At 39.2% G+C, this 13,042-nt stretch overlaps 1 protein-coding gene across 2 annotated transcripts; it reads left to right on the top strand.

The window, feature by feature from the left end:
- The first annotated feature begins 290 nt into the window (after positions 1–290).
- On the top strand, positions 291–12,683 carry LOC122562154 (uncharacterized). Of its 2 annotated transcripts, none has more exons than XM_043714751.2 (4): positions 291–781; positions 7,569–9,291; positions 11,602–11,718; positions 11,988–12,683. In XM_043714751.2, exons 2-4 carry the CDS (start codon positions 7,833–7,835, stop codon positions 12,014–12,016), a joined length of 1,605 nt encoding a protein of 534 aa, XP_043570686.2. In that variant the 5' UTR covers positions 291–781; positions 7,569–7,832; the 3' UTR covers positions 12,017–12,683. The 2 variants fall into 2 exon arrangements, with proteins under 2 accessions (XP_043570686.2, XP_087856741.1); XM_088000615.1 differs by having other exon boundaries at positions 291–796.
- The last annotated feature ends 359 nt before the right edge of the window (positions 12,684–13,042 follow it).

Below are 13,042 nucleotides of genomic sequence, written 5' to 3'. Positions count from 1 at the left end.
CGACCGGGTAATGGGGAGCTAATGACAGATGGAGGCGGGGCCACGCGCGCAGAGGCGTAATAATAAAGCGGAGCCGGTACAATGGGACTACACGGCTGGCCCAGAGGGGGCGGGGCTAAGGGGGGAATGTGGGCGGAGGGGGCGTGGCGGTGGCCCAGTGTGGAGTGGTGTCATGGTATGTGGGCGTTACCAGCGTTTGGAGGCGAGGTCAGAAGGGGGGTTTTTGGGCGGAGCGTGGTCATGGTCAGGGAAGGGGGCGGGGCGTGGTCACTGGAGGGGCGGGACAAAGAGATTTGGGGCGTGACCGATGAAAACCAAGCTCAAAACAGCCCGTCATAACAAAAACAAAACCAAACAACTGCGGGATGCTGCTGGAAATCAAAAATTACTGGAGAAACTCAGCAGGTCAGGCAGCATCTGTGGAGAGAGGGAGAGAGGAACAGAGTTAATGTTTTGAGTCTTGTTTCTCAGAACACAGAATCTGAAAAGTTAATATTGTTTTTCTCTCTGCACAGATGTTGAATTTCCGTTTTTGTTTTATTTACTAAAAGCCTGTAGTGTGGCTGCTTGTTTCTCCCCAACATCTCTCTCCCTCTCACAAACACACTCTGTCACTTTCTCTTTCCGGACACTATTCAACTTCTTCCCGCAGATGCCCCGTTCCCCCTCAGCGGGGGCCTTAAAGCAGACGGACCGGATGTTCGCTCCCCGCACCGGAAGGTGTTCCACTGGATTGAGTCCGCTGTGTCTGAGAAACATTGTGCAGACGAATAAAACAGAGGTGCAGTTACTTTCCGTGAGTTTTAAAACGAGAGGAAGGAATGATAAATGTGGTATTCAGGCCCTAAGCAGGCGGTTGCGTAGAGTTTTAAGAAAACGCTAGAGTCGAATTTTTGAAATATTTATTGCCATAATGTAACAATGTTAATAATTTTGACTTTAACATGTGAGGTTGGGAGTCAGACTGGAGATACAATAAAAGAAGCACTGTAAGTATCTGTTTAAGTAGAACCATCAATTAGGGAGAATGTGTTGGATGCAGGAAAGATGTGGTCAGTGGCAGGGCTTGGGATTTGTGAGTGGATTGGGGAAATTCCTCGACTTTTCTGGAAGAAAAGGTCGAGAAGAGACTTTCGGTGTTCAAACTCGTGGATCTGGATACACAAATAAAGAGAAACTCCTTTCGGCAGAAGGTTTGGGCGAATTATAGAACAAAAGCAAGGGAAGAAAATCCTTTTAACAGGACTATGGCTTGGATTTGGAACGCGTTGCTTGAGTGAGTGGTGAAGATAGATTTAATTATGGCTTTCAATAGGTATTGGATAATTGTGAATTATAGAATCCCTACAGTGTGGAAACAGGCCATTTGGCCCATCGAGTCTGCACCGACCCTCAGAAGAGCATCCCACCCAGACCCATCCCACTACCCTATCCCTATCCCTGTAACTCTACATTTCTCATGGCCAAGCCACCTAAACTGCACATTTTAAAACTGTGGAAGGAAACAGGAGCATCCAGAGGAAACCTACACAGACACAGGGAGAATGTGCAAACTCCACACAGACAGTCGCCTGAAGGTGGAATCACATGCAAGTCCCTGGTGCTATGAGGCAACAGTGCTAACCGCTGAGTCACCATACCAAAAAGATTGAAAATATTTGCAAAACTACAGAAAGAGATAGAGGAGTCTGATTAAGTTGCTCTTCTAGAGATCTTGCACGATTTGACTGGCTGAAAGGTCTCCTTTTGTGCTGTAACAATTCTATCATTCTAAGAATGATGTCTTTGCATTTGTATAATTCCCCAGATTCCTCCAGTAGCCTAATTTTACTATCCTGAGTATTTCAGTTTGTCTTTAATCATTGCTCATATTTACAGTCATGTATCCTTTCTGGGGCATGTGTAAGATAATTGACCAAATGAAGTACCTGCATTGAAGCATTGGGAAATGTGAAATCCCCATTTTTGACTATAGCAACATAAGACCATAAAACATAGGAGTGGAAGTAAGGCCATTCGGCCCATCGAGTCCACTCCGCCATTCAATCATGGCTGATGCGCATTTCAGCTCCACTTACCAGCGTTCTCGCCGTAGCCCTTAATTCCTCTAGACAACAAGAATCTATCAATCTCGGCCCTGAAGACATTTAGCGTCCCGGCTTCCACTGCACTCCGTGGCAATGAATTCCACAGGCCCACCACTCTCTGGCTGAAGAAATGTCTCCGTATTTCTGTTCTGAAATGACCCCCTCTAATTCTAAGGCTGTGTCCACGGGTCCTAGTCTCCTCGTTTAACTGAAACAATTTCCTAGCATCCACCTTTTCCAAGCCATGTATTATTTTGTACGCCTCTATTAAGTCTCCCCTTAATCTTCTAAACTCCAACGAATACAATCCCAGTATCCTCAGCCGTTCCTCATATGTTAGACCTGTCATTCCAGGGATCATCCATGTGAATCTCCGCTGGACACGTTCCAGTGCCAGTATGTCCTTCCTGAGGTGTGGGGACCAAAACTGGACACAGTACTCCAAATGGGGCCTAACCAGAGCTTTATAAAGTCTTAGTAGTACATCTCTGCTTTTATATTCCAACCCTCTTGAGATAAGAGACAACATTGCATTCGCTTTCTTAATCACGGACTCAACCTGCATGTTTACCTTTAGAGAATCCTCGACTAGCACTCCCAGATCCCTTTGTGCTTTGGCTTTATTAATTTTCTCACCATTTAGAAAGTAGTCTATGCTTTTATTCTTTTTGCCAAAGTGCAAGACCTCGCACTTGCTCACGTTAAATTCCATCAACCATTTCCTGGACCACTCTCCCAACCTGTCGAGATCCTTCTGTAGCCTCCCCACTTCCTCAGTACTACCTGTCTGTCCACCTAACTTCGTATCATCGGCAAACTTCGCTAGAATGCCCCCGGTTCCCTCATCCAAATCATTAATATATAATGCGAACAGCTGTGGCCCCAGCACCGAACCCTGCGGGACACCGCTCGTCACCGGCTGCCATTCTGAAAAAGAACCTTTTATCCCAACTCTCTGCCTTCTGTTAGACAGCCAATCCTCAATCCATCCCAGCAGCTCACCTCGAACACCATGGGCCCTCACCTTGCTCAGCAGCCTCCCGTGCGGCACCTTATCAAAGGCCTTTTGAAAGTCTAGATAGACCACATCCACTGGGTTTCCCTGGTCTAACCTACTTGTTACCTCTTCAAAAAATTCCAACAGGTTTGTCAGGCATGGCCTCCCTTTACTAAATCCATGTTGACTTGTTCTAATCCGACCCTGCTCTTCCAAGAATTTAGAAACCTCATCCTTAATGATGGATTCTAGAATTTTACCAACAACCGAGGTTAAGCTGATTGGCCTATAATTTTCCATCTTTTGCCTTGATCCTTTCTTGAACAAGGGGGTTACAACAGCCATCTTCCAATCATCCGGGACCTTTCCTGACTCCAGTGACTCTTGAAAGATCTCAACCAATGCCTCTGCTATTTCCTCAGCCACCTCTCTCAGAACTCTAGGGTGTATCCCATCGGGGCCAGGAGATTTATCAATTTTAAGACTTTTTAACTTTTCTCATTTAATGTAATAAAACATCCTAAGCTAATACCATGGTGTATTACAATTTAGATTCTGGATTAGTGGTGCTGGAAGAGTACAGCAGTTCAGGCAGCATCCAAGTTATTCATTCATAAGGTTATGGTGGTGATATGTTAAGAACTTTGAAAATTATTGTGAGAATTTTGAAAATAAGACTTGGCACTCATTCAAGCAATGCAGGTTTGAAAACACATTGTGGATAGGTGAACGGGTTTGTCGCAAGCCAAGACAGCAGATTTTAGATGACCTCAAGTTTACAGAGTGTGGACTAATTGAGAGAAGCAAGGAATGTAAAGGAATAGTTGAGTATAGAGATTACAATGGTATGAGTGAGAAAATCATTAGCAGATGTACTGTAAAAAGGTAAAGTCAAGTGACATTACAGAGGTGGACTAGGGAGGTTGGATGCCTCTCTTGGGTGAACTATGGTAGGATTAGTCTCCACCTGTTGCCAGGGGAGAGGAATTGCATTGGTAGTTCAGGAATGGAGTTTGAAACAGGGACGAAAAGCAAGACTTCAGTCTTTCCAATATTTAACTGAAGGAACTTTCTGCTTATTCAGTTTTGGCTATCATATATATTGTTGATTATGTAGCAACAATAGAGAAGTTGTGAATGGTGTCCATAATGTGGAGGTGCCTGTGTTGGACTAGGGTAGACAAAGTTACAACTCACACAATACCAGATTATAGTCTAACAAGTTTATTTGAAAGTACAAGTTTATTTGAAAGTACAAGTTTTGGAGCACTGCTGTTTTGTCAGGCAACTAGCGGGGCAGAATCATAGGACACAATTTGTAATAAAAGATCAAAGTGTCATACAGCTGATGCAATGTATTGACCGAACCTAGATTGCTGTTAAGTATTTAATCACTTAAATATTGAATGGAATGGAGATGCACATTTTGATTGATTATTATGTAAATCCCAGAACTTCTTTCAAGTTGTAGTCCAGTGACAAGTTTTAAAAAAAAGCATCATCTCAGCTCAGACAAATCAATGAAGATGTGAGGTTAGAGTCTGTCTGTATTCCAACCTTGAATCAGACTGGATCTGTTTCCAAAGTAGGAATTTATAAGGACTGCCTACAGATTGTGTGGTTTTTGAACACAATAGAATGTATCTGCAAATACAAATTCACCACGTAGACCCGTGTGTATCTCGTGTGTTTACATGTGAAAACTAATGCTCTTCTTTTGGATGATGTCATTGAAGGACAATATATCAATTGAAAATATGTTAGATCCTTGAGGGGTCATCAAAGGTAATGGTGTGGGAGAAGGAAAATAAGCCAATATCAGCGATACTTTGGCTATGATTAAATAGATATAGAACGGAACCGAGGGAAAGCAGTCTCGCACAGCTAGACGACAGAGGAGATATATTGGAGGGGGTTTGTGTGCTCAGCTGTGTCAAATATTGCAGACCAGTTGAGAAGAAACGAGGACGGATAGTTTGCCCTTGCCCAGTTGCATTAGATGTCAGTTGTAACCTTTGATACTATGGCAGCAATGAAGATCTGATTGGATAATTTCCAACATGAAATTCTACAAAAGCTGGATATGGTTTTGGGAGGTAGAACATGTTTAAGGACTTTGAAAAGTGAGACAGGGAATGGGCAGCAGTTTAAGAACAGTGGGAAAAGGACTTTTTTGGTTTGAGGAGTGAATTGATGAGGATGATAAAAAGCGAAAAGGCTCATATGCCACGAGTCAGAGCTAAGAACACTATCAGCACCTGGGGACAAAGTGTGGAACTTGGTGATAGCAGTTAAGTGGAAGTAGGGTTGAGGATAGAAAGGTAAGAGATAAGAAATGCCTAGCCAAAAGTGCTCCTTCCAACAAGCTAAGATACTTGGCTGAGCTATGGACTGTACATATTTTCTAATCCGCTTGCTCAGAGATATGCTGGAAAAGCTGAACAGGTCTGGCAGCATCTGTGGAGAGAAATGAGTTAATGTTTCGAGTCGAGTCACCCTTCCTCAGTACCTGACCCCAAAGTTAATTCTGATTTCTCCACAGATGCTGCCAGATCTGCTGAGTTTTTCTAGCAGTCTCTATTTTGTTTCTGATTTACAGCATCCACAGTTCTTTTGATTTTTATTTTGCTTAGAGATGAATTATATATCTCACAAGCGAGACTTGAACCTAGGCTTCTGGTCCAGAGGTCGGGCTCTACCACTGTGCCACAAGAGCCTCTGAGCTATAGAACCAATAATATCTTTCCATTTTGGTAGGAATCATGTAAGTTGCCTGCTTCAATATCATTCCTGAAGAAGGGCTAATGCCCGAAACGTCAATTCTCCTGTTCCCTAGATGCTGCCTGACCTGCTGCGCTTTTCCAGCAACACATTTCCATCTCTGATCTCCAGCATCTGCAGACCTCACTTTCTCCTGCTTCAATATCTTGTATGGGACTTCAGAAATCTATTAACCTTTGTGCAAATAAAATTGTCCAATTTCCTTTCTTATTGACTTACTAATTTTTTGTGTTCTCCTTCCCCTGTCTACTGCTGAGAGTTTGAGTTGTTTATTTTTCTCTAAATCCTGTCCAAGTGTATTCCAGTTCCATGATCCTGTCATGATTTGCCAATAATCTGCATTTAACTGGTGCATGCAAAAAGGATACAAATTCTGTGCTGTTAGTTTTTTTTATTGTTTGTTTCCTGTTTCAGTAGGCATGAAGAAAAAGAAAAACTTGCATTTATACAGCACCTATATAAATACACTCACTATCCCAAAGCACTTAACAGGAAATTAAATCTTACTGAAATATTGTCACTGATGTAGTGTTGGAATTGCAGTATCCAAATTATCTCTCAAATAGCAATGTTCATAATGACTTGATAACCACTTTTTTGATGTCAGTTGAGAAATAAATATTGGCTGGGATTTGGGATAACTTCTGTAAACTTATTTGAAATAGCACAGGGAACCTGTTGCATCCTGCTGAAGACAGACTAGGTGTCAGTTTATTGTGTCATTTGGCAGACAGCATCTTTGACAGTGCAGCACCTTCAGCACCGCGCTGGAGTGTCAGCTTAGACTTTGTGTGAATATTTGAAGTGGGACTTGAACCCCCAATTTTCAGAATCAGAATAAAGATGCCAACCAAAATTACCTGTGCTGTCAAAGACCTGAAAGTTCCACGCTGGCTGTTCACAAATTGTCCTTTTTGAGATGCTGCAGTTGTGCAACCATGCAATAATGTTGTATTTGGAACTGTACATTCGGTTGAACAGACCGTGCACAACAAGAAAAATTAGATGGAATATTTCTTCCACCTGAGCCATGGCTGGTATTAATGAAGGCATTGTTTTCAGTTTTGTTTTAATCCTGTCTTGGGTCAAGCATTTCTTCACCCTTTGTGGCATTTGAGAACTAAAATTGAATTGCATTAGAAGAGAAATGGTCCTAAAGTACGAGGTCTTGTACAAGATGACAAAGCCAGGCTCTTGATAAATTTTAGTTCCTGATCTGGATTAGCTGATTTTGTACCTGCAATATTAAAAATCTCATCCTTGTTTAAAATCCCACCGTGGGCTTGTCTCTTCCCCATTATTTGTGATCTTCTTCAACTCTGCAACACTGCTGCAATGTTTGTGCCTATCTAATTCTGGCCTCTTGTTCACCCTCCTTGACCAAGTGTTTGACTATGTGCTCTAATCTCTCCTTTATGTAATTTGGTGCCATATTTTATTTTAAAAATGCCTTTTAAAACCTTGAACATACTGCCCAAATATAAACTGTTAAATGGGTTTCATTGTAGCCGTGAAGAAAGTGATTCTTGCCTGAAATCTCACCAAGAAGCTTGGCATTTGTATTGCCTGTTTGTAAAAGAGTCAGGGTATGTAAAATGAAAGGTCTGGAAAAAGTATGATACGTGGCTTTGAACTGTGACCCAGTTATCATGACATATTCATTGATGTATTTTCTGTTTTAATGGAAAACATTTAATCTTCAGGGGAAGAACTAATTCTAAGATCGGCATATTGTGATGAAGAAATAGTAGATGAACAAGTCATTCGTTAAATTTTCATTACATTACTGATAGCTCCAAGGAAAAGGACAGAATCCGGAGTTGGAGCAATAATGTTGAAACATTTATGATGTTGGGAAACTTGTTTTTAAACATTACAAACATGCCAACAGCTTCAACCAATCATGACTGGTTTACACACTTTGCGCTTTTGGTTTAAGATTACACTGTCTTTCTCTCCAGTCTAAAATGGAACATATTTCACCAGGAATGCAAGTGTGTCCATTTTGTGGTAAAGCTTTTAAGCGACTGAAAACACATCTTCCTCACTGTAAGGTGGCCAGAATTGTGAACAGTAAATCTAATTCTAAAGAGACAGAGATACCAGTTGCAATTCCACAGCAAAAATTAAGTTGCAAATCTGTTAGCTCTCCAGCATCATCTAACAAGAAGACGAAAGTTAAAGCAAACTCAGCAAAGACTTTAACACAGAAGGAAGAAGCAGCATCACCAAAAAAGAGCAATCATTCAATAGGTTTACAAAGTGTTTGGAACAAAGATATTAATGAGCCACAGTCAGGTCAAGAAGATTTGATGAACAGGAGAGAGCAAATCAGAAAAAAATGTCAACAGTCTGTTAGTCAGACAACTAAAGGACAATCTAAATGGGCAAAAAAAGAAATGGTCTTAAAATCAAAGTCAAATGAGCATTTTTTAACACTGGATGAGGATAAGGTAGATGCAAAGTTAAAAGGTGCTGCTAGAGCAAAAGTGAAGAGTTCGCAAAAGATTGTAAATGACAATTCTTTAAAGAAAAAGCAAGGAAATAGTTCTTTAACGATTCCACTGAATGAAAAAGGATGCACTGACTTGGTATCAAAAAGTATATTTTGCCCAAAAGGGAAAACAGTTCTTAATTTAGAACAAATTTACACTCGACCAGAATTTGAAAAGGAGACAACTGTGTTGGATCTGAAAGCCTATGAAATTGTACCTCAGCTATCTTGTGCTATCAAATCAAATTCACTTCACTTTACAAGCCGAGAGAATGCAGATTCTCAAGATGGCATAAGATGTCAAGCTAGCCAGAATGAAATCACAGAACGGATGGGCTCAAATATATCAGTATCTGAACGAACTCCAGTAAGCAACATCAAAACTAGCGTGTGGCATCACAGTGAAAATAATTTGTGTAAAGCAAGGACCAGCGTAAAACAGGATTTTATGTTGAATGTGAACGCGAGTGAGATAAAAGGTGGTTATAGAGCTGATGTTTTAGAGACTAGTAATTATAATTCTTCTGCGAATAATCACATTTACAGTGGAATTATGACTTCTGAGCAAGTGAAGGATTTAAATAAAGAGAAAGGCAATCCAAGTATTGATCTTGTGGCTGTGAAGGGAATAGAACCAAGTGACTGGAACACAACGGAGGCCATACAATCTGAATACATGCATTTGTCCCAGAGAAAAAATGATTGGAAAGAAGACATGTTCCTATCAACAAGCTGCAGGAGAACAGCACGTTTGGATGAAAGGATTAAAGAACTTCATCTTAGTCGTTGCACAAAAACTGGAATAGGGATGGAGTGGTTCCCTGAACTGTATCCAGGATACCATAGCATTGGACTGAGAATGCTTCCTGAACAAACTAAACAGTTTGAAACCCCAATCAGACTGTCTGCCACTTGGCGTGAAAACATAAAAGGTACAATTAGTAGAATGTTTAAAATGTTTTTATCCCAGTTCTGCCATGTTTGATGATTTGTCTGCTGTGACATGACTTAATTGGACATTTGTGATATTTGCTTTGGGGAAAATAATTTTCAATAATTCAAAATATAAAGTTAATTATTTAATTTCATATTTTGTCATGTATTTCTCACTCTCTACCCTCTTGTTTTGCTGACTGATGTCAACGTTGCCTTATTGTGGATGTTCAGGTAGTTTAAATATATACATTAAAAGATGTCATTTCTCTAACTTCTCAATGGCTCAGCCAAACACAGCGCATATTATGGAGGTTGTTGTACCATGCCAAATTGGTTTGTTTTGGTCAGTGAGTGCAAGCACATGCTATTCCCTTTTCCATCAAGGAAATACTTACTGTTGCTTCCTACAAGTCTGCAGAAGTGAAATGTCCAAATTACTTCACAGGATTAGACAGGTAGCCTGGAAATCCAAAAATGAATTGGGTTATTGTTTGCATTGGGTAATCACTTTTATACATCTTTCTTGGTTTGTGCAACTATGTAGAACTTAAGTTCTATTTCATGTAATGCTCTTTGAGATTGTGCCATATTTTTCTTGCATGCCTTGAATCTTTTAAAGAAGTAATATCCATAATATTTGTACACTGACAAATGAAATTATATCAACAAAAGTCGACATCTGTTGTAGCTAAGTTCCACAACAAAGATTAATTGTTGCAAATCACTTTTTCATTTAATTTTGAAATTTGGTGCAGTATTTCCTTTGCTAATAGTGCTATACATGTCTTTTGGCTTGAAGTATATGTGTCATGTATCTTTTGTGATCAGTTCATGTTGCTGTTATTGCTCCATTTCAGCCTGCTCCCAACTTTTTCATTAAATCTCCCATCATAATCCTCTATTTCCTTCTCATCTGCTTGTCTAGATTCCTCTCAAACGTACAATTTACTTTAACAACTCCCAATGATATCCAAAATTCTTTGTTTTTTCTTTTGAAGTCATTTTGATGATGCGCCTTGGATAAACTATTCTATTGGTAAAGTGAAAGCAAAATTGGCATCTATTTTGCAAGTTATGTTTATGCAGTGAGTTGCTAAGTTTTTGTATGTAGACACTGTTTCAAAGAGGAGTCATTATCCAAATATGTTCTGTGTAATTTGCTTGCATTGTGACTGGAACAGAAGTAGGATGTAGTGTGGGTTTCAGTGGTTTTGCTTTTGTTTTGTTTAATCAGTCATGGGATGTTGGGTGTCACAGGCTGGAGCAGATGCTGTGGGTCTGGTATCACATGTAGGCCAGACCCCAGGTAAGGATGGCAGATTTCCTTTCTGAAAGGACATTAGTGAACCAGATGAGCTTTTCCCCAATGGTTTCATGATCATCATTAAACTGTTATTTCCATATTATTATTGAATTCAAATTTAAACTGCCATGGCAGGATTTGAACCCATGCCCTCTGAACATTACCTGGGTCTCTGGATTAATAGTATAATAAAACTACTAGATCATTACCTGCCCCTTTGTTTTGTTGTTCAAATAAAGCCATTGGTCTCTTGTTGAAATAATCTCACGATGTAAATGGGTGGTGGTATAAAGTGGAAGGAATTGGATACATTAAACTACATGTCCATAGACTGAACAGAACACAAAATCTCAGCTTTAATTTTTATTAGCACTAATTACAGACGATCCTTCAGGTGTACTCAGCCCTATGAAAACAGATTATGTAATCCTGTTACAAAATTCCAATGAATTAATAATCTAAATTTTAATATTGCTTTTTTGACCTCCTGATGTTCCCAAATGTTTTACAGGCAACTGAAGTGTAGTCACATTTATAATGTAGGAAATACAGAAGCATATTTGTGTTTGAAACGCTCCTGCTAGATTAACCTCTCTTTAATAATGTCACACAAGAAAAATGTTGAGCAGGACATCACTGGGGAGAATTCCCCCACCTTTAAAATAGTGCGATGGGGTTTTTTGCATTGATTTGAAAGGCCCTGGTTTAATGGCACAGGTCTTCTGGTGCCAAGATTGACTAGGACCTGCAATAGTACAGCATTCCCTCAGACTGTGGGTTGGAATTTGAACTTGCAATTTTCTGCCTGAAAGGGGAGAATTACAGAAGTAATTCTGAGCAAAAACTGGCAATTGATTGCTGATTGGCATTACGTAACAAGTACCAGCCTGCTTCATAGGTGGCAAGCTCCTTCGGGGAAAAGGTCAAAAATAGGAGAACAATAGAGTAGAAATGAATTTGTCCGTAAAACAGAAATAATATTTTTTAAACTTACTTCCTGCAGGTTATAGTAAGTATTGCAATAAATATATGAACCCAAGGAGAAGAGGAGCTGGAGGTGTGATCACTTTGTTTTTGGGATGTGCACTCTTCAGCTACATTTGGAATTATGATTTGATCAGTGAGTACATCAGCGTCTTTTGACAGATGTTGGGATATCTGAGAGAAATACTGTTAATTATATCCCATTATGATGGAGTTAACATTGTTTCTAGTGATCTCATTAGTGTCCAAATGACCACAAACTAACATCTATTTTTGATGTCCTCGCATCCCCACCCCTTTGTTTTAAAGAAAGACCAAGTAGCCATTCCTGTTCAGCCTGTTAGTAAGGGAAGTTGTTGCTAAAAGCCATTAATGCTTTAACAGCTGTTGAAACCTTTGTTTTAGAACATGATTACAGAAGAAAATACCATTGAGAATTGAGCTACAATGTTTTTGATTCATTCCACTCCAACATGAAAAAGTTGAAGACACTATATGAAGAAAAAAGATTAAAAATTTTGCATTGGATTTTAATTAGTTTTTTTTTAGTTACTCTGCCTAGCATTGTGTAGGAGAGGGCATGAATAAGATAAAATATACCTGAGTTGCTTTACTCTGATATTTTAAGATTTTACAAGCTGTAAATAAAAATATTATTTGTAAGAGTGTCATTTGTCATTGTTTTTATGTCATTGTTTATGTAAAGTGACTTAAGTGCACTTTCCTAACTACTGCAGATAGAAACAGAACTTAAAATAAATGGAATTTCCAAGAAAGTATTTTGAAAAACTGACTTGTAAGTAGTTAAATGGCAATAAGCAAAATAGTCTTGTTTCTAAGGTTTTTGGCATTCAACCATCAAAATCTTATTCCAGATTTTTTTTTTCCTAAAACAAAAATCAGCATTGCATCGGCAATATCATTTATCACTTGAGATAGAAGAAAATCTGCACATCTTAAAGCATTTGCTCAAACAAGCAATAAATGTTTACGTTTTTTGAAAGACACTAATCAAAGTAATCTTGTACCTTCTTCAAATTTATATGAGGAACTTGCTGTATTAATTGTAAATAAATTACAAATAAATTTACTATTTGCTTTTACAAATCTGTTTTCTCTTTTTTTTTACAATCACTTCTGGACCAGACACTATGATGCAGGGGTTTTTGCTACTGTATCTATGCAATAGCAGTGATGCTTTGCTGTTCACCTTTTATTATCAGCCAGCAAAACAAATCAGCTTTTTGACAATTCTATAACATTGCTGCTGGAACCATGGCCTTGGAATTTGAAGTATTTAAAATTCCACTAACCAATACTATATATGACTTGAGTGAGAAATAGCAAAACACTGTTTTAAGATGGAAACAGACAACGGACATTAAGCAGGATGAGAATCTATTAGTGATTACAAACAGTTAAAATCTAACCAGCTATAATCTGCAGTAGGATTAGATTAA

Source organism: Chiloscyllium plagiosum, unplaced genomic scaffold (assembly GCF_037043375.1).
Source record: "Chiloscyllium plagiosum isolate Xiang-an unplaced genomic scaffold, Cpla_swu_hap1 HiC_scaffold_25, whole genome shotgun sequence".
In the NCBI taxonomy this organism is placed as follows: domain Eukaryota; kingdom Metazoa; phylum Chordata; class Chondrichthyes; order Orectolobiformes; family Hemiscylliidae; genus Chiloscyllium; species Chiloscyllium plagiosum.
Note: the sequence above shows the minus strand (reverse complement) of the source record. Positions and strands in the feature narration are given on the sequence as shown.

Coding starts and splice junctions, on each gene's coding strand:
- LOC122562154 (XM_043714751.2), top strand. CDS start 7,833: ATGGAACATATTTCACCAGGAATGCAAGTGTGTCCATTTTGTGGTAAA. Junction 9,292..11,601: donor TTGGCGTGAAAACATAAAAG/GTACAATTAGTA, acceptor TACTTCCTGCAG/GTTATAGTAAGTATTGCAAT. Junction 11,719..11,987: donor TTGGAATTATGATTTGATCA/GTGAGTACATCA, acceptor CCTTTGTTTTAG/AACATGATTACAGAAGAAAA.